General features: G+C 45.9%; 1 protein-coding gene across 2 annotated transcripts in view; it reads left to right on the top strand.

The window, feature by feature from the left end:
* LOC128706040 (ubiquitin-conjugating enzyme E2 W-like) overlaps window positions 1-21,709 on the top strand; it is a 119,708-nt gene that overhangs the window by 55,330 nt on the left and 42,669 nt on the right. The window contains exon 1 of one of the 2 annotated variants that reach the window (XM_070089152.1): window positions 12,532-12,980. The exons of the other annotated variant lie outside the window; for it this stretch is intronic. Coding sequence (XP_069945253.1) covers window positions 12,834-12,980 — 147 coding nt within the window. The 5' untranslated portion in view covers window positions 12,532-12,833. Of the gene's footprint in view, window positions 1-12,531; window positions 12,981-21,709 lie in introns of those variants that run through there. 2 annotated transcript variants of the gene reach the window in all.

Genomic DNA, 21,709 nt, shown 5'->3' with positions numbered 1-21,709 from the left:
TTCTCGCGCTGTTATGGACAGGGGAATTTTCTTATTGTATTTTTAGGGAGGCGAGCCAGGAAGCTCGCTCATTGGTAGTGTTGCCGCAATCTGCACGAGGAGCCGCCTTTATTGTTGACTTAAGAGATTTGACCAAAGAAATACGACTGTTCCTTGGTTGATTTTCTTAGAGTGGAAAGAAGGAAGCTTTCGTATTTGTTGTTTGTCCTCTGGGCATGAGGGAGGCTTCTAATTGGTTGGGTTTTCGTGGAGTGTTGAACAAAATTTGTTCTGTAGTCTTCTGTAGTTGCGCTTCAGTGAAACCTCGTGATTGGTGGTTGTTTTTTCCTAACGTTTTATTGAGGTGAGATGTTCATTAATCCAGCGTCACTGAATGGTAATACCGTCTTTCAGTTTAGTAAAGGTATACAATACTGGCAAGTAGGTAAGTAAGGCACGTGTGCAACATTGAGGTGTTAAAGACTGTGAAGGTGAACACAGGTTGATGGACTGTTCATGTCATACATCACCCGCACATAGAAGACTGAAACTAATGACAACGTTTCAGTTCGATTTTGACCATTAACTAGTCACACTAGTCAATGGTCCAAGTCGGACCGAAACGTCGTCATAAGTGTCAGTCTCCTATGTGTGGGTTATTTGTGTATTGTCCCAGTCACGGTATTGTGCCGTTGTATTTCCTATTCATATTCATACCTATCCACTGCTTCTGATGTTTCTGTATTAGTCACCTCAGAATTTGACTAAAGAAGCCTACATTGTAGGCGAAATATTTCGGTTATAAAGATACCCAGCTGTTGCACATGTCTTACCACCCCCCCCATCATTGTTAGGACATCTTTATTTACGATTTTGCTAGAGGAAACAATACCTTTAAGCAAACAAAGCAATTGATATTCGAGTTGTTAAATATGACTAACAACCGAGCTCATGTATTTACTTTCCCAGCCAAATTTCTAGAGAAGGGGTACTTAACCGGGGGTATCCATACCCCTTGGGGGTATGGATACTAAATAATGGAGGTATGGGACTCGATCTCTCAACAATGTCGTTGTATTACAATAAACTACCATTTGTTCTGTTCCTAACTATCCATAAGTGAAATCAAACCAAGTATTGACATCTTTTGAAGTCATACTGGTACCTAACAGGACTGGTGGTGATGATTCGACAGTCTGACGATTCGTTGGAGGTATGTAATCGCTGTGGCATCTTCAAGTGCCTGGGGGAGAGCTGGAGGGTAGTGGGGAGGGGGAAGGTACAGCAGAGACAGAGGGAAGTGTAAAAGAGAGGGAGATAGTGAAGCTGGTGGAGATGGTGGTGGTGGTGGAGGAGGATGGGAGAGGTTTATATTCTAAGTCAGTAACACATCTTCGAGGGTAATGTCATCATATCACTAGCTTTAGTCTAAACTTTAAGGTCACATTATTATGCCCTTCAGTTGACGTAATCTGAGGTGACCCATGACCTGACATGACCCTAAAGGAACTTATGTGAACCAGAATGACCAGACCTGACCACACCATAAGACATGACTCCAGCATTAAACCTGACCCCACCATAAAACGTAACTCCAGCATTAAACCTGACCCCACCTTAAAACGTAACTCCAGCATTAAACCTGACCCCACCATAAGATCAGACCCCAGCATGACTTGATATGGCTTGCCGTGGTGAGACGGAAACCTTTACACTGGCTTCTTCCAGTTAGGTTTCGCCTGTTGACTACGAGAGTTGAGGGAAGGGCAGGGGGGCAGTTCCCCCTCTTCCCTCTCCCTCCCTCTCTCCTCTCTTTGTCCTCTCTTGGACTTGCTGTATCGCACTCTTTTACACTTTGTCTTGGTCTGTATCCCTTTATAATGATTCTCTCTCTCTCTCTCTCTCTCTCTCTCTCTCTCTCTCTCTCTCTCTCTCTCTCTCTCTCTCTCTCTCTCTCTCTCTCTCTCTCTCTCCAGTTTTACACGCTAAAAATGGTCATTTCTTCTCTTGTTTCAAAACCTTACCCTTTCAAGATCTCTATTACTGTTGATGAGGTTAGTAATAATAATAATAATAATAATAATAATAATGCTAGGTTTTAATATTTGCTTGTAGTCTGCCCGTATGTTTTGTCACAGTGTCCCCTGTATACTTGTGTAGTTACAGTGAAGCCTGGTTAGTTCTGCTTTTTATCGGCCCATGAGCCAAGGAACCGAAGCTGCTACCCTCTGCTTCCTCACATCAAACCAGAATACCACCCACCCCTATCCTGCCCCTGTCAGGCACTCATGACTCCCCCCCCCATCCCAACGGGTTTAGTGCTTAGTCAGAAATATATTACCAGTAGTTCTCTTCCTTTAGGCTCATTACGTGACGACTGTCACCTTCCTTCTGAGAGGCTGTTTAGTAACATCGAACTCAATCCTTCCTTCAGTTTTTATCAAGTGATCCTTCAATGTCACCTTCCTTACGATGTAGCTGTGTAATAATTTTTAAGTCAGTGTTTGTTATTACTGTATACTTTAACTTGTGTTTCTGAGTCCTTTTATCCTTTGAACGCATTCATTCCTTCTTCTGTTTGTTTCTCGGTTTTCATGTCATTTGTCAGTCTTCCATGCACTTTTTTTTTCTCCCTCGAATAATTGCGCTGAATAATCTACATGTTTGTCGTTGTGTGGGAATATACCAATATTATTTCTAAATTTTGGCTTCCTTTCACTATCAGCCTGTGTGTGTGTGAGTTAGTTACTATTTTGTCCTAGGCACATGTCGATTAGACACTAGGCCTGTTGTATAAGCGTGTGTGTGTGTGTGTGTGTGTGTGTGTGTGTGTGTGTGTGTGTGTGTGTGTGTGTGTGCGTGCTTGTGTGTGTGTGCGTGCTTGTGTGTGCGTGCTTGTGTGTGTGTGTGTCGTGTGTGTGTGCTTGTGTGCTGTGTGTGTGTGTGTGTGTGTGTGTGTGTGTGTGTGCTGTTGTGTGTTGTGTGTGTGGGTTTTTTGTGTGTGTGTGTGTGTGTGTGTGCTTGTGTGTGCTTGTGTGCTTGTGTGTGTGTGTGTGCTTGTGTGTGTATGTGTGCTTGTGTGTGTGTATATATGTACACCCCTCTGGATTTTCTATTTTCTTTCTAGTTCTTGTTTTTGTTTATTTTCTCTTATCTCCATGGGGAAGTGGAACAATTCTTCCTCCGTAAGTCATGCGTGTTGTAAGAGGCAACTAAAATGCCGGGAGCAAGGGGCTAGTAACCCCTTCTCCTGTATATATTACTAAATTTAAAAGGAGAAACTTTAGTTTTTTCTTTTGGGCCACCCTGCCTCAGTGGGATACGGCTGGTACGTTGATAATATATATATATATATATATATATATATATATATATATATATATATATATATATATATATATATAATGTTTGTGTGTGGGGGTGTTAGTTACCATTTTGTCCGTGTGTGTGTGGGGGGAGTGGGGGTGGGGGGAGTGTGTGTGTGGGGGAGTATGTGTACTCACTTAATTGTGGTTGCAGGGGTCGAGACTCAGCTCGTAGCCCCCCCTCTTCACTGATCGCTACTAGGTCCTCTCTCTCTCTCTCTCTCTCTCTCTCTCTCTCTCTCTCTCTCTCTCTCTCTCTCTCTCTCTCTCTCTCTCTCTCTCTCTCTCTCTCTCTGCTTCCTGTTTGTCTCTCTGTGTGTGTGTGTGTGTGTGTGTGTGTGTGTGTGTGTGTGTGTGTGTGTGTGTGTGTGTGTGTGTGTGTGTGTGTGTGTGTACTCTCGCCTGGTTGTGGTTTTAGGGGCTAGACAGTGTTCTTAATAGGCGCGACTGGATGCACAAATTCCTATCTTGGGGTTCTGTATCCTGCCTCTTCTTGAAGCTGTGTATAGAGTCTGCGTCTGGCGTCGCCTTTTCCCAAGAGATTTCAGTTTGTGACCACTGAAGGTGACTTAGTGTTTCTTGAGGTTCCTCTGTCTCATAGTGTGTCACCTTTACCAACACTGCTTAAACATAAGGGATTTTACCCTTCCTTCGTCCCCCTCCCTTCCCCTTCCTTCAATCCTCCCCCTCCCCAGCCTTCAGCTCTACCCCTCCATAGCCTTCAACCCTTCTCCTTCCAACCCTCCTCCCAACCCTCCTCCCTGTATCTCCATTCTTCGCCACTTCCTTTCCTTTTTCTCTCCTCCCGTCATCTCATCGTCATTGTAATTCCACTCCCTCCTCTTCCTCTCTCCTTCCCCAATCCTTTCTTATCTCATTTCCATCCCACCTTCTCTCTTTCACTTCTCTAATCTCCTTATCTCCTTTCCTCTCCTTCCACTTGTGCCTCTTCTGCCTCCATTGGTGCCTCCTCTTCCTCCACTTGTGCCTCCTTTCCCTCCACTTGTGCCTCCTCTCCCTCCACTTGTGCCTCCTCTCCCTCCACTTGTGCCTCCTCTAACTCCATTTCTGCCTCCTCTTCTCTCCCTTCACATCTGCTCTTCTCATCTCTCTCTACTTCTCCTTCCTCCCCTCTTCTCCTTTAGTTGTCTCTCATCTCATCTCCAGCCTGCTTATACACCTGCCCACCACACCTGCCTCTCCTTCTCCCTCTTCCTCCCCCTCTCGCTAGTCAGCATAGCTAATTGGCTTAAGTGCAATTTATTTATCCACTTTGTCTTGCTAAGCACCTACTGGGGGATGGTGAAGGTGAGGAGAATGTGGGGGATAAAGGAGGGGAGGTGGGGAAGTGGATTTGTGAGTAGGATGGAAGGTGAGGAAGGAGGGGAACGGTGCGTTGTTTATTAAAAAAAAAGGACTTATTCCTCTTCCTTCATTGTGTGTGTGTGTGTGTGTGTGTGTGTGTGTGTGTGTGTGTGTGTGTGTGTGTGTGTGTGTGTGTGTGTGTACACGTGCGCGCGCGCGCTAAACATGATCATCTACTCAAATGTAAGTGTGTGGTGAATGCTTACTTATAAAGATGACTTTATACACTACTATTCACCACAATGTCACCAACAAACGCTTATATAATCTACAGCAACGAGGATCTTACCCCCATTTCCAACACATCTCAGATTCCCATTCTATTTCATTCTCATTTGCAGACGTAAAGCATATTATGTCACACCATTTGGAAAAAAATCCCCGTGAAATCCCTGGGAATGCCCCCAGGAAAACCCCCTTGGGGAAACACCCCAAGTTGATAGGCGAATCGTACTTCCCAGTGGTCGCACAGCCGTGCACATCACACCTACCCTCAGAGTGTGCAACACAGACTTGCAGTAATAACCTCAAAAGCCATCAAGAGTATCAACCGCCCCCGTGTTCACGTATCTTCCAGCATCACAGCTGGTGTATACTCCTTTGTGCACGGTGAGACAAGTATTAAGTGGGTGAGACTGCACTCAGCTTTGGTGTCATACCTCAGGAATACATATACGCATTTAGGATCCATAGCACAACGCGTGCATCATACTCAAACTCTCACATCTCACGACGTGGGAGGCCAGACTCATCCTAACATGACACTAGTGCCTGCCAGCTAGCAGTCCTCAACATGGTATATAACTTCATTGAGCAGAATCAAGAAGTTTATAGCTAAAATTAACCCCTTGTCCACCTACTGCTAGGTAACCTCACACAAAACCCCTGACATAACAAGATTCCTCCCACATGGGCCTCTCGCACACGATGGCACTTGTGGCCTGACCTCCTACTACCTTAGCTTAACTACACATGCCATGACCTTCCATCTCTTCTTCACCTCACTAGCGTATATATTTAAGCAGTTGTGTTTTCCTGTACACTTGACCAAGGTCAGTTCTGATCACAACATGTCCTACACGCTTTAAGAACATAACGGAGGAACACTGCAGCAGGATTAGGATTTTGTTCTTATAAATATCAGAAAAGACGTTGATAAGTGCAAATAACAAATCGCTCATCTGTTAAATGAGTAAATTGTTATTTGATGAAGCATATAAGGTATTTATGAAAGCCGTCCTGTGATGGAATATGTCAGGTAAAAACAGCTTTTGTTCCACACTGTGTAACTATCACACTGTCGATATATCCAGTTTTGATAAATAAAAGAGAATATGGGGTTTATGGTATTTTAATGAAAAAACATTTTTCCCACCAGGGACTTTGTGTTCATTAATTCCCTGGTGGACGAAACGTTGTCTAAATAAACTGCACATTACGTTAACATATTGGTGGGTATATTCTCTCATTCTTATACACTGATAAGTAAGACACGTGTGCAACACTAGATTTATTGATGCAATGTTTCGCCCGCTCTGCAGGTTTCATCAGCAGACACTGCTGCGCGGTCAGCAGTATATGACCTACCAATTTCCTATCGAGGTGTTCCATTTCTAGACTATTTTGCTGCAATAGCTACCCACCTTCGCACCCGTTGGCAACAACGTTGGTCAACTCTGCTCGGTAACAAACTTCATTCTATTAAACCGAGCATAGGTTACTGGCCGTCTTCTTGTCATCAGTGCCGAGGTTGGGAGACCACTCTCTCCCGCCTTCGCATTGGCCACACTCGTCTTACTCATGGGTATCTCATGGAGAGGCACCCTGTTCCTCTCTGTGAGCAGTGTCAAGTTCCAGTATCGATTAGCCACATTCTGTTAGACTGCCCTCTCTATCAACGAGCACGCAGAATTTACCTCCAACGTCGTCTTCGTTCTCCTACTCTCTCTTTACCTTCCCTTCTTGCTGATGGACCCTCCTTTAATCCTGACTCTCTCATTGACTTCTTGACAACGACTGATTTACTCCACAAACTCTGATGATACTTTTCACACTCCCCTCAGCCCTTTCTGGTTCAGTCTCTTGCTGCCCTTTACCCTTTCACCATCCACTGCCCCGCTGTTATCCGTAACCTGCTGCTCATCCATCTCCCTTTTGCCACCTGATGCCCTCGCTTCCTTCCTGCCCTGCAGCGCTGTATAGTCCTTGTGGCTTAGCGCTTCTTTTTTGATTATAATAATAATCATCAGTCAAATACCGAGACGAGTTACACTCCTGGTGCAGCATCATATATTTTTTTTGTTTAGCCTAAGCGATTGTTCATCTTGCTGGCTTGCAACAAGGCACTGATTACATCAATCTACCTCTGCACTTTATGCACTTTGTCTTGCAACAAGGCTAATGCTGTCTTCTGGAGTGTAGCTCATCTCTGTGGCCGACTGATGAAGCCTGCAGCGCAGACGCAACGTTTCATTAGTAAAGATTACTAGTGTCTTACTAAGCTGTCAGTATGGTATACCATATGTAAGACGATACATAAATCCCGCCCACCGTGTTTCTTTGTATCTTCCCCACCTCCTCCATCCCCCCGTGCCTCTGACAATCTTTCCCCTCTCATTACCCCTTCCCCCTTTGCCCAGTCTGCTCACCTGTGCTGATACCTGGCACTTTTTCACGTAATTACGGCGTCATTCGCTAATTACCATCGATCCCGGTTTGTTTCAGCTTAATGACCTTTCGTTAGGAAGGATAGGATATCGCAGTCTGTGGTAAGTTGAACCTGTATAATATACCTACTTTTATCGTGTGTGTGTGTGTGTGTGTGTGTGTGTGTGTGTGTGTGTGTGAGTGTACTCGCCTGTATCTGGTTGCAGGGGTTTATTCATAGCTCCTGGCCCCGCCTCTTTACTGGTGTGTGTTGGTGTGGGTCTCACTATTTTGTCAACGATTGAGGAAATAGTGAGAAGGCAGAGATGATGAGGTAGGAAGGTGGGGGTGGTGTGAGGGATGGTGGGAAGGAAGGTGGGGGTGATGTGAGGGAAGGTGGGAAGGAAGGTGGGGGTGGTGTGAGGGAAGGTGGGAAGGAAGGTGGGGGTGGTGTGAGGGAAGATGGGAAGGAAGATGGGGGTGGTGTGAGGGAAAATGGGAAGGAAGGTGGGGTGGTGTGAGGGAAGATGGGAAGGAAGGTGGGGGTGGTGTGAGGGAAGGTGGGAAGGAAGATGGGGGTGGTATGAGGGAAGGTGGGGATGGTGGGAGGGAATCTGGGAAGGAAGGTGGGAGTGGTGTGAGGGAGGGTGGGAAAGAAGGTGGGGGTGGTGGGAGGGAAGGTGGGGGTTGTGGGAGGGAAGGTAGGGGTGGTGGAAAGGAAGGTGGGGTGGTGTGTGGGAAGGTGGGAAGGAAAGTGGGGGTAGTGGAAGGTGGGAAGGAAGGTGGGGGTGGTGGGAGGGAAGGTTGGGGTGGTGGGAAGGTATGTGGGGGATGGTGTGAGGGAAGGTGGGGGTGGTGGGAGGGAAGGTGGGGTGGTGGGAAGGAAGGTGGGAGTGGTGAGAGGGAAGGTGGGAAGGAAGGTGGGGGTGGTGGGAGGGAAGGTGGGAAGGAAGGTGGGGGTGGTGGGAAGGAAAGTGGGGGTGGTGGGAGGGAAGGTGGGGGTGGGAGTCTTGTAAATGTGGTGTCGTGAAGGAGAACATGGAGGCAGCAGCACTATTATTAATGCTGATAATAGGATGGCAAGGAAGCCTGCCAGGTGGGGAGAGAAGGTGGGAGAGGTAGATGCACAGAGGAGACACACTGTGCTGGGGGAGAGGGAGGGAGGAAAGAGGAAGAGAACATTTTACAGGTTTCTACTTAAAAAGAGAGATGGGGCTGTATTGTTTAGTCATGTCATGTGTATGGACAGAGAGAGAGAGAGAGAGAAAGAGAGAGAGAGAGGATGGAGTAAGTCGTAACAATCACTCTTGAGGTATTAATCACCTTGTTAGCCAGGTCGTTAGGGTGGGTATTGGCAGCATGGGGGCGCCGCCTCTCCTAACCCCCGCCTTGTACGGGACAAGTGCTCGTTTACTGCTGATTTTATGGGTTGGTGGTCTCTGGCGGAGATTGGAAAGGGAGGAGATGCAGGGGCAATTAATGAAGAGGAATAAAGGATGACAGGAAGGGGAGAGTGAATAAGAGAGGAGGGAGAGGAAAAGACTAGAGGGGAGAGTGGAGAGAGGAAAAGAATGAAGATAGGAAAATTGTGGAAGAGAGAAGAATGACGGGTTAGAGGAGGGGAGAGTAATGAAGTGAGAAGAGTGAAAGAAGAGAAGGAGAAGTGAATGAAGAGAGGATGGATAGAGTGAAGAAGATAGGAAAAAGGTGAAAAGAAAAGACAGTAAAGAGTGCAAGGGAAGCTCTTGCGAACTAAGAGTATTATGAATGGAAATCGCTAACAGGCCAACAGACAAAAAGTTACAGTAATGGAAGAAGACACTAGTGAGGGCAGAAGAAAAAGAGAAAAAGATAAGTGAATATTTATACAACTACATCATTCTGTATGTGTGTGTGTGTGTGTGTGTGTGTGTGTGTGTGTGTGTGTGTGTGTGTGTGTGTGTGTGTGTGTGTGTGTGTGTGTGTGTGTCTTCTTTCTTTCAACACACCAGCAGTATCCCACCGAGGCAGGGTGGCCCAAAAGGAAAAACGAAAGTTTCTTCTTTTACACTTACTAATATATACAGAAGGGGTTACTAGCCCCTTGCTCCTGGCATTTTAGTCGCCTCTTACAACACGCATGGCTTACGGAGGAAGAATTCTGTTCCACTTCCCCATGGAGATAAGAGGAAATAAACAAGAACAAGAACTAGTAAGAAAATAGAAGAAAACCCAGAGGGGTATGTATATACTATATGCTTGTGCATGTATGTGTAGTGTGACCTAAGTGTAAGTAGAAGTAGCAAGACGTACCTGAAACATTGCATGTTCATGAGACAGAAAAAAAAAAAGACACCAGCAATCCTACCATCGTGTAAAACAATTACAGGCTTCTGTTTTACACTCACTTGGCAGGACGGTAGTACCTCCCTGGGTGGTTGCTGTCTACCAACCTACAACCTACAATATATATATATATATATATATATATATATATATATATATATATATATATATATATATGGTTGCAGAGGTCGAGTCATAGCTCCTGGCCCCTCCTCTTCACTAGTCGCTACTAGGTCACTCTGCTCCATGACCTTTATCATGCCTCTTCTTAAAGCTATGTATGGACCCTGCCTCCACTGCATCGCTTCCCAGACTATTCCACTTCCTTACAACTCTGTGACTGAAGAAATACTTCCTAACATCCCTGTGATTCATCTGTGTCTTCAGCTTCCAACTGTGACCCCTTGTTGCTGTGTAGGACATACCCCTTAGCTCCGGGACAAGTCTTGTTGCAAACCTTTACACTTTCTCTAGTTTCCTTACATGCTTGGCTAGGTGTGGGTTCCAAACTGGTGCTGCATACTCCAATATAGGCCTAACGTACACAGTGTACAGAGTCCTGAAAGATTCCTTATTATGTGTGTGTGTGTGTGTGAGTGTCGTGCCGAATAGGTAAAACTTTAGATTTTGGCTTATATAGCATCGCTCTTCTTGCCGAATAAGGCAAGCAAAAATTTGTGTATGCAATAATTTCTCAAAAATCATTCTGAACCTAACAAGAAAAATATTTCATTGTGTTTGTTTATTATTAAATTATTGTTAACTTATCAAAAATATGTTTAGTTGAATTAGGCTAAATTAAATTGCTCTTGTTATAATAAGGTTAGGTAAGTTTTCTTATGTTCTTTTGGTACAAAATTATTAATTTTTACATTAACATAAATGAAAAAAAGTATATATTTAAACGTATAAGAGAAAATTTTAGAAAGAACTTAATTTTAAATGAGTTCTTCCTAATTGATCAGTTTTACCTTTTCGGAACGACATACATATATATATATATTATATATATATATATATATATATATATATATATATATATATATATATATATATATATATATATATATATATATATATATATATATATATATATACAAGATGCAAAACCACCACGGGAGAAGTAGAATGTTAGCTCTAGGCCTTTCGTATTGCAATCAACACATCAGGAGCTTGCGGTGTTGCAGAAAAGAGGAGGTCCAAGTAGATCCGATCACAGGGAACGCCTTAGACACGCCATCTCCACTGCCTCCAGCCTCCTCCTTGCTGCAGCATTTACAACCCATGCTTCACACCCATGTAAGAGTGTTGGTATCACTATACTCTCGTACGTTCCCTTCTTTGCCTCCATGGATAAAGCTTTTTGTCTCCACATGTACCTCAATGCACCATCAGCTCTATGGTTAACCTCGTCCTTCATAAACCCATCTGCTGATAAATCTACTCCCAAATATCTGAACACATTCACTTCTATACTCCCTCCCTCCAATGCGATATCCAATTTTTCTTTACCTAACTCATTTAATACCCTCATCACCTTAATCTTATCTATGTTCATTTTCAACTTTCTTCCTTTACACTCCCTCCCAAACTGGTCCACGTTATTCTCCATAAGGTTTACCAAATAACATTATGTTGATATACCGGAGAGCATGTCTTACGAACCTTTACTAGCCGTGGTGAAACAAGATCAAAACTTGTGGAGGAGCAGTGCACGTTCCTCGGCACTGTGGCGCACGTTCCTCTGCACTGTGGTGCACGTTCCTCTGCACTGGGGTGCACGTTCCTCGGCACTGTGGTGCACGTTCCTCGACACTGCTCTAGTGGTAGTCTCCTAGTAGTCTCTACCTCGCAGTGTTTTAGTGAAGACACTGGCATGGTTTCTATGTGAAGGCCTCGTCTGATTGCCTTCATATCTTCAACTTTGACATTTAACTGCTTTACCAACTCATACTACTATCTCTACTATTCGTTTTGCGTGCATTGAGGTAGAGGGGACTGGAAAATCTTATGGTGATACTACTACCACCACCACTACTAGTACCACTAGTACTACTACCACTACTACTACAACTACTACTACCACCACTACTACCACCACTACTACCACCACTACTACCACCACTACCACCACCACTACCACTACTACTACTACTACTACTACTACTACTACTACTACTACTACTATTACTACTACTACCACCGCCACCACCACGACTACGACTTATACTACTACTACTTCGACTTCACCTGACTCATCCTTTCTCGCTCACGATACTCTCATGAATGAATGAAGGAATGAATGGACGGGCGTAAGGTCGTGCCAGCCATCATCTTGGCCCTGGTCGCCGACCCTCGCGGAAGTGCCAAAACGCTTAATCCCTTCCTGAGTGCCTGAGAAGCCTTAAAAAACATAAATACATGTGATTTATCCTCTCGTATCCCCCTCTCCTCCTCGCCTCTCTCTTTCCCTCTGTTCCCCTCCCCGTCATGTATATGTTGTCTCAGGATGCTGGAGCATTGCCAGTTGGTCATTAGAATAGCGTAGTAATGAGGGTAGTATGGGGGGGTTCAAGCATGTATTTGTGTAGGCAGAAAAGTTGACAGCAGCCAAGTTGAAGATTTTTCTTTTATTGTAAACACGCATTTCCTTCAGCAACAAGCGTCTCATGTTCCTCTCGTCTTGTTCCTGAATTTATCCGGGGCTTTGGGGTTGGCAGATTTGTTTTTTAATTGTATATTTTGCGAGGTGGTAGGTCTTGCAAAAACGTTGTGCTGACATCTGGGGTCCGCGTGTGATCAATAAACAAAGCAAGCGGTGGGCGGAGTTAGCGCAGTTCCCATGTTCTTTTGGAGAGCCTGACGTGCCGGCCTCTCAGCCAATCAGCGGCCGATCCTGATATTCCTGGGAATCGATACTGGGCGGTGATTGGCTGGCGGGGGGTCCTGTGGGTGGGTGCTGGAGTGAGATGCCGAGTGGCTCGCTGCACTTGGGTCAGTGTTGCATGCTGCAGCGACGGGGGTGGATGTGTGCTTCTAGTCGTGGTGTGTCATAACGTGTCGTGTTTCCGTGTCAGGCGAGGCGTCCACGCCAGGCCTCCCGTGGCCGGTGGCTTCACTAACTCACAGCTCTGTCCACTTCTGCCGTCCACAATGCCCATGTTCACCAAGCTGGGCCACAAGTCCTCCACGGAGGCCAAGTCCAGTGGCCAGAGTGCAGCCAAGGCCAGTTCTGCTACGGCCAAAGCCAGTGTAGCCATCGCAGCGGGGAAACACCTGCTCGATAACACCCGCTGGCAGGTTGGTAACACCCCAGTAATACCACCACGTTCAGCAATACCAGGATTTACTGGCTACAAATACGATTTGATTCCAAGATTTACTGGTACAAATACTGTTTAATTCCAGGATTTATTTATTGAAACACACTTTTAAGTCCATAACTGGCTCAGCTCTATCATTGGAATAAGAACGTACCTAATGTTGTACAGAATAAAATGTAAATAGCAATTTTCAAGCGATAAAATAACTTTCATTTGAGAGAGGGAGAGGAGATGCTGGACTGGGCAGGATGAGAAGGATGATTTTGGGAGAAGGATGCTGACTTGGAGATGGGAAGGATGTAGGCTGGAGAGATGGGGACTTGATGAAAGAAGAAAGGAGAGGGGGAGAGGGGAGGAAGGGCGGTCCTGGGTAGCGGGGGACGAGGATGATGGCTCTGACTGTGGGATGAAAGGACAATAATGTTTGGGTCTGATGCTTGGGAGAACATTAACTATGATGGCACCGACATGCACCTTCATTACTACAGTGATGCTGGTGTTAGTAGCTGAGCTCCAGCTCTTGCGACTCTTTTGTCGTGGATAAAGTCATTCTCTCTCTCTCTCTCTCTCTCTCTCTCTCTCTCGCGCGCGCGCGCGCGCGCTTTTGTTTTGAAATCAGTGAAGTGGATTTTGTTTTACTTTTGTTCAGCTCATTTCACATGCTTACAGCCGCAGTACTGAGAAAATGATGCTTAAAATGTCTCAGTCAGGAGTTCAGCTTCCTCGTTCCTCAGCTGCCATCTGTGTTCCATCATCCTGGTTCCTCAGCTGCCATCTGTGTTCCATCATCCTGGTTCCTCAGCTGCCATCTGTGTTCCATCATCCTGGTTCCTCAGCTGCCATCTGTGTTCCATCATCCTGGTTCCTCAGCTACCATCTGTGTTCCATCATCCTGGTTTCTCAGCTGCCATCTGTGTTCCATCATCCTGGTTCCTCAGCTCCCATCTGTGTTCCATCATCCTGATTCCTCAGCTGCCATCTGTGTTCCATCATCCTGGTTCCTCAGCTCCCATCTGTGTTCCATCATCCTAGTTCCTCAGCTTCCATCTGTGTTCCATCATTCTGGTTCCTCAGCTGCCATCTGTGTTCCATCATCCTGGTTCCTCAGCTGGCATCTGTGTTCCATCATCCTGGTTCCTCAGCTGGCATCTGTGTTCCATCATCCTGGCACCTCAGCTGCCATCTGTGTGCCATCATCCTGGTTCCTCAGCTGCCATCTGTGTTCCATCATCCTAGTTCCTCAGCTGCCATCTGTGTTCCATCATCCTGGTTCCTCAGCTGCCATCTGTGTTCCATCATCCTGGTTCCTCAGCTCCCATCTGTGTTCCATCATCCTGGTTCCTCAGCTGCCATCTGTGTTCCATCATCCTGGTTCCTCAGCTCCCATCTGTGTGCCATCATCCTGGTCCCTCAGCTGCCATCTGTGTTCCATCATCCTCGTTCCTCAGCTCCCATCTGTGTTCCATCATCCTGGTTCCTCAGCTGCCATCTGTGTTCCGTCATCCTGGTTCCTCAGCTCCCATCTGTGTTCCATCATCCTGGTTCCTCAGCTGCCATCTGTGTTCCATCATCCTGGTTCCTCAGCTCCCATCTGTGTGCCATCATCCTGGTCCCTCAGCTGCCATCTGTGTTCCATCATCCTCGTTCCTCAGCTCCCATCTGTGTTCCATCATCCTGGTTCCTCAGCTGCCATCTGTGTTCCATCATCCTGGTTCCTCAGCTACCATCTGTGTTCCATCATCCTTCTTCCTCAGCTGCCATCCGTGTTCCATCATCCTGGTTCCTCAGCTACCATCTGTGTTCCATCATCCTGGTTCCTCAGCTGGCATCTGTGTTCCATCATCCTGGTTCCTCAGCTGTCATCTGTGTTCCATCATCCTGGTTCCTCAGCTACCATCTGTGTTCTATCATCCTTCTTCCTCAGCTGCCAACTGTGTTCCATCATCCTGGTTCCTCAACTGCCATCTGTGTTCCATCATCCTGGTTCCTCAGCTGCCATCTGTTTTCTATCATCCTTCCTCAGCTCCCATCTGTGTTCCATCATCCTGGTTCCTCAGCTGCCATCTGTGTTCCATCATCCTGGTTCCTCAACTGTCATCTGTGTTCCATCATCCTGGTTCCTCAGCTGCCATCTGTTTTCTATCATCGTTCCTCAGCTCCCATCTGTGTTCCATCATCCTGGTTCCTTAGCTGCCATCTGTGTTCCATCATCCTGGTTCCTCAACTCCCATCTGTGTTCCATCATCCTAGTTCCTCAGCTGCCATCTGTGTTCCATCATCCTGGTTCCTCAACTGCCATCTGTGTTCCATCATCCTGGTTCCTCATCTGCCATCTGTTTTCTATCATCGTTCCTCAGCTCCCATCTGTGTTCAATCATCCTGGTTCCTCAGCTGCCATCTGTGTTCCATCATCCTGGTTCCTCAACTGCCATCTGTGTTCCATCATCCTGGTTCCTCAGCTGCCATTTGTTTTCTATCATCGTTCCTCAGCTCCCATCTGTGTTCCATCATCCTAGTTCCTTAGCTGCCATCTGTGTTCCATCATCCTGGTTCCTCAACTCCCATCTGTGTTCCATCATCCTAGTTCCTCAGCTGCCATCTGTGTTCCATCATCCTGGTTCCTCAACTGCCATCTGTGTTCCATCATCCTGGTTCCTCATCTGCCATCTGTTTTCTATCATCGTTCCTCAGCTCCCATCTGTGTTCCATCATCCTGGTTCCTCAGCTGCCATCTGGGTTCCATCATCCTGGTTCCTCAACTGCCATCTGTGTTCCATCATCCTGGTTCCTCAGCTGCCATCTGTTTTCTATCATCGTTCCTCAGCTCCCATCTGTGTTCCATCATCCTGGTTCCTTAGCTGCCATCTGTGTTCCATCATCCTGGTTCCTCAACTCCCATCTGTGTTCCATCATCCTGGTTCCTCAGCTGCCATCTGTGTTCCATCATCCTGGTTCCTCAGCTCCCATCTGTGTTCCATCATCCTGGTTCCTCAATTGCCATCTGTGTTCCATCTTGGTTCCTCAGCTGCCATCTGTGTTCCATCATCCTGGTTCCTCAGCTGCCATCTGTGTTCCATCATCCTGGTTCCTCAGCTGCCATCTGTGTTCCATCCAGGTTCCTCAGCTGCCATCTGTGTTCCATCATCTTGGTTCCTCAGCTGCCATCTGTGTTCCATCATCCTGGTTCCTCAGCTCCCATCTGTGTTCAATCATCCTGGTTCCTCAGCTACCATCTGTGTTCCATCATCCTGGTTCCTCAACTGACATCTGTGTTCCATCATCCTGGTTCCTCAGCTGCCATCTGTGTGCCATCATCCTGGTTCCTCAGCTCCCATCTGTGTTCCATCATCCTGTTTCCTCAGCTCCCATCTGTGTTCCAACATCTTGGTTCCTCAGCTGCCATCTGTGTTCCATCATCCAGATTCCTCAGTTCCCATCTGTGTTCCATCATCCTGTTCCTCAGCTCCCATCTGTGTTCCATCATCCTAGTTCCTCTGCTCTCATGTGTGTTCCATCATCCTGGTTCCTGAGCTCCCATCTGTGTTCCATCGTCCTAGTTCCTCAGCTCCCATGTGTGTTCCATCATCCTGGTTCCTGAGCTCCCATCTGTATTCCATCATCCTCGTTCCTCAGCTCCCATCTGTGTTCCATCATCCTGGTTCCTCAGCAACCATCTGTGTTCCATCATTCTGGTTCCTCAGCTACCCTCTGTGTTCCATCATCCTGGTTTCTCAGCTACCATCTGTGCTCCATCATCCTGGTTCCTCAGCTACCATCTGTGTTCCCTCATCCTAGTTCCTCAGCTACCATCTGTGTTCCCTCATCCTAGTTCCTCAGCTACCATCTGTGTTCCATCATCCTGGTTCCTCAGCTCCCATCTGTGTTCCATCATCCTAGTTCCTCAACTCCCATGTGTGTTCCATCATCCTGGTTCCTCAGCTGCCATCTGTGTTCCATCATCCTGGTTCCTCAGCTGCCAACTGTTTTCCATCAACCTGGTTCCTCTGCTCCCACCTGTGTTCCATCGTCCTAGTTCCTCAGCTCCCATGTGTGTTCCATCATCCTGGTTCCTCAGCTCCCATCTGTGTTCCATCATCCTAGTTCCTCAGCTTCCATCTGTGTTCCATCATCCTGGTTCCTCATCTCCCATCTGTGTTCCAACATCCTGGTTCCTCAGCTGCCTTCTGTGTTCCATAATCCTGGTTCCTCATCTCCGTTCTGTGCTCCATCATCCTGGTTCCTCAGCTGCCATCTGTGTTCCAGCATCCTCGTTCCTCAGCTTCCATCCGTGTTCCATCATCCTGGTTCCTCAGCTGCCATCTTTATGCCATCATCCTGGTTCCTCATCTCCCATCTGTGTTCCATCATCCTGGTTCCTCAGCTGCCATCTGTGTTCCATCATCCTGGTTCCTCAGCTCCCATCTGTGTTCCGTCATCCTGGTTCCTCAGCTCCCATCTGTGTTCCATCATCCTGGTTCCTCAGCTGCCATCTGTGTTTCATCATCCTAGTTTCTCAGCTGCCATCTGTGTTCCATCATCCTGGTTCATCAGCTGCCATCTGTGTTCCATCATCCTGGTTCATCAGCTGCCATCTGTGTTCCATCATCCTGATCTCTCGTTTGGTAAAGCGCCTTCCTTTATCTACGATATCTCTACCCCTGAATACTTTTTATGTGGTCATGTCTTCTCTTACTGTTCTTCCCGAGTCATGAAATCATATTCATACCATCTTTCTTTCTTTCTTAACTCTGGTTCCTTAACGACGTTGCCAGCTTGGTGTTGAACTTATGTATTTTCTCTAGCGTGTTTATGTGTTTTGCTGTGTGGGCACCAAACTGGTGCCATACTCGTAGGTGTGTGACGAAGAGCACTTTTTACGTTATTTAGTTTGTGTGCTTCGGGAGATCGGATGAGTGCGAAGCTCACTTGAAAGTGTCCTGGAGTTTTACGACTTATTCACCATGAGTTCAATCTCCAGCCGTTCCATGGTTCGTTTGAAGTCATGTTATAATAATAATAATAATAATAATAATAATAATAATAATAATAATAATAATAATAATAATAATAATAATAATCTTTATTTCTACAAGTACATGTACAAGGTATACAGGCCTAGCTGACGTCAATGACATACTACTGTATAGAAAGTCACTTGTTATACAGAGCATTTCGGGCAAACTATGTCAGTTTTGTCCCAGGATGCGACCCACACCAGTTGATTAACACCCAGGTACCCATTTTATACTGATAGGTGTACATGGACAACAGGTGTCTTATGGAAACACGTCGTAATGTTCGAACTCCGGATCTCAGTGTGTGAGCTGAGTGCGCTAGCGACTGAGCTGTCCGAGTCTTGAAAATGTTTGTTTGAGAGTGCACGTGAGATTACCCAAATGCAGTTATAAGAGCAGAATTTTGTTCTTCCGATTCAGCTTTTATTACTGGAATGTGATTCCCCCCATCCCTATGTGCCACCCACAACACTTGATCTTCACCTAGGTACATATTTCCTATACCGTACATGTCGCTCTTTCCGAGAGTTACCTTGTGGCAGCCCGGCCTGAGACCAGACTTTCCTGTGAATAAAATGACAAAAATATAGGTAAAATTTGTTCGACTATCATGTTATGAGAGAGTTGATGAGTTGGTGTATATTAGGATCATAGGATGAAGATACAGTTCCAGAAATATAGGTCTGGTGGGGAACATTGTGAAAAATTTACAAAGATAGTACAAATCTTGCGGGATGAGTGTAGGCAGTTGTGTTAAGAAAGTAGTCAGTCTGATTATAAAAAGGTTTTATTAGATGAAACATTGGTTTATCGTAAGAAAGGTGGAAATAGAAGAGTAGAGACAGTGGTGGCCAGGATTGGTTTAGGTCTGTATAATTGGCAGGTTGATGTAGCAACTGGAAGAGTGGAAAGACTATTTAAAAGTGTGTGGAAAGGATAAACACACACTCAGCACTGTATCTTAGAGTGTAGCAGATCACTACAGTATACTTTTAATACCACAGACAGGAATGACCAGTGTAAACACGTTTTAACTAACGTCGGTAACGTTTAACAAAAATGTGATTTATTTGCTGCAATTACTTAGTAGTGATTTGTAAAGTATTGATACCTGTCTGTAGGGATACCATAGATGTAGTGAAACTTGTATAATGTAAGAACCCAGAGAGTTGATAGGGTCAATGGCGTGTCAGCTGTAGAGGGTATAATGCGCTGTTGTCATGGAAGTAGAGTTATGTTACCTCGAAGAATGAGTGGCACTGCTCAGAAAGATAGCTCCCTCGGGGTACAAACTTCTGTTGAATCTTATAGTACCTGTCCCGGGACTCGTAAAAGACTGGCGAACACATCAACAAGCTGGCCATGCTTCAAGTCTTCCAGCAGCTTAGCTTCGTCAGTACACATCGACTTTCTTCCTCCCTCCAGTGCTCCGTCGCTCCCCTACCACACCTTCCTTACTTCGCAAAAAAAAAAAAAATCTGACAGTCGCAGCATCCCGCGTATGGTGTAAGACACATATGCAACACTGGAAGTATTTTTACTGGAAAGACGTTTCGCCAACCAGTGTCACATGTGTCTTGTTCATCTACTTGTCGATATTGTAAACCATATAGGCCTATGGTCTGTCTTTAGGCCTGAGACCAAGCGTAACAATTTTACGATTCAATTAAAAATTGAGTAGCAGCACATTGCGGATATACCTATTTTATGTAATTTTTTTTTTTGTTCTGTAGTACGCTGCTAAATTTGAAGGGAAGGATAGGTAGGTTTCTTGATGCCGATAAAGGTCTCTTGGTCCAAGGAATTAGCGCTATCCCTCCCCTTGGATCAAACCTGATTACCTCTTGTTTCCCAGCGCTGTATAGCCTCTACAGTTTTAGCGATTCCAAATGAAATAAAGCGCATTTTGTTACAGGGATAGCGAGGAGTGTTGGTGTTGTGGCCAACACTGAATGACCCTGCTTCCCGCGCTGGGTAAATAACAACCTTCCTTCCTACCTTCCTACCTTCCTTCCTACCTTCCTGCCTTCCTTCCTTCCTCCCTCCCTCCCTCCCTCCCTCCCTCCCTCCCTCCCTCCCTCCCTCCCTACCTTCCTACCTTCCTCCCTCCCTCCCTCCCTCCCATATATATATATATATATATATATATATATATATGTGTGTATGTGTGTGTGTGTGTGTGTGTGTGTGTGTGTGTACCTAATGTGTGTGTGTGTGTGTGTGAAGAGTGTGTGCGCGCGCGCGCACTCAGTGGTCTGTTTATTAGCTACACCTGTGTCTTTTTTTATTTACACCTGTACACCTCGTTAATTCAAATATCTAAACGGCCAGTCACATGGCAACACCTCAGTGCCTAAAAGCTTGAAGATATGATTAAGAGGTTCAGTTGTTGTTCAAACTGAACATCAGAACGAGGAAGAAATGTGATTGTTGGTGCCAGATGGGGCTCGAGTATTTCAGAAACTGTTAATATCCTGGGATTTTTATGCGCAACAGTCTCTAGAGTTTACAGAAAATCATATGAAGAACAGAATAACGGCTGTTCTGTGGACGAAAACGCCTTGTTAATGGGAAAGGTCAGAGGAAAATGGCCAGACTGGTTCTGGCTGACAGGAAGGTGCCAATAACTCAAATACCTACGTGTTACAAAAGGGCATACAGAAGAGCCTCTCTGAATGCACAACACGTCGAACGTTGAAGTGGATGGGTTACAGCAGCAGACCACCACACCGGAATCCACCCCTGTCATCTAAAGACAAGAAACTGAAGCAATAGTGGAAACTGGCTCACCAAAACTGGGCAGTTGAAGATTGGAAAAACGTCGCCTGGTCTGACGAATCACGATTTCTGTTGCTACATGCAGATGGTAGAGAATTTGGCGTAAACCTTTGAGATGTAGTGGAACGGGAGATTTGCAGCAGAATGTGCAGCCGATAGATCTGTAGCAGCTGCGTGATGCTGTCATGTCAACATGGAAATGGATCTCTTAGGAATGTTTTCAGCACCTTGTTGAATCCATGACACCAAGAATTTTGGCTGTTCTCGGGGCAAAGGTGGACCCTGCCTAGTGCTAATAAAGTGGCCACTCAGTGTATGTACACACACACACACACACACACACACACACACACACACACACACGGTGGACAAAGACAGGATGTTCCAGAGATTGGACACAGCAACAAGGGGACACAGTTGGAAGTTGAAGACACAGATGAATGACAGGGATGTTAGGAAGTATTTCTTCAGCCACAGAGTAGTCAGGAAGTGGAATAGTTTGGGAAGCGATGTAGTGGAGACAGGATCCATACATAGCTTTAAGCAGAGGTACGATAAAGCTCATGGTTCAGGGAAAGTGACCTAGTAGCGACCAGTGAAGAGGCGGGGCCAGGAGCTTGGACTCAACCCCTGCAACCTCAACTAGGTGAGTGCACACACACACACACACACACACACACATAATAAGCGTTGAGGCTGGATTCTGCGACTCGTGTTCACTAAAGCATGAACGTATAAAAATCTTCCAGACTCTCACCTTTGCCTGCTGAAACCATCTGTGAAGGTCCTCAGTTATTATCCCGTGTTTACGTGGTACACGGGGTATCTCCACAAGATTTCTAAACTGTGCAGCATTACTCTAATGCTGTGGACGCTTGATCTGTTATCCTATGCTGTGTGTAGTGTCACTCAT

The sequence above is a fragment of the Cherax quadricarinatus genome, chromosome 27 (assembly GCF_038502225.1).
Source record: "Cherax quadricarinatus isolate ZL_2023a chromosome 27, ASM3850222v1, whole genome shotgun sequence".
Classification (NCBI taxonomy): domain Eukaryota; kingdom Metazoa; phylum Arthropoda; class Malacostraca; order Decapoda; family Parastacidae; genus Cherax; species Cherax quadricarinatus.
The sequence above is the reverse complement of the archived record's forward strand: the minus strand, read 5'-3'. Positions and strand labels throughout refer to the sequence as shown.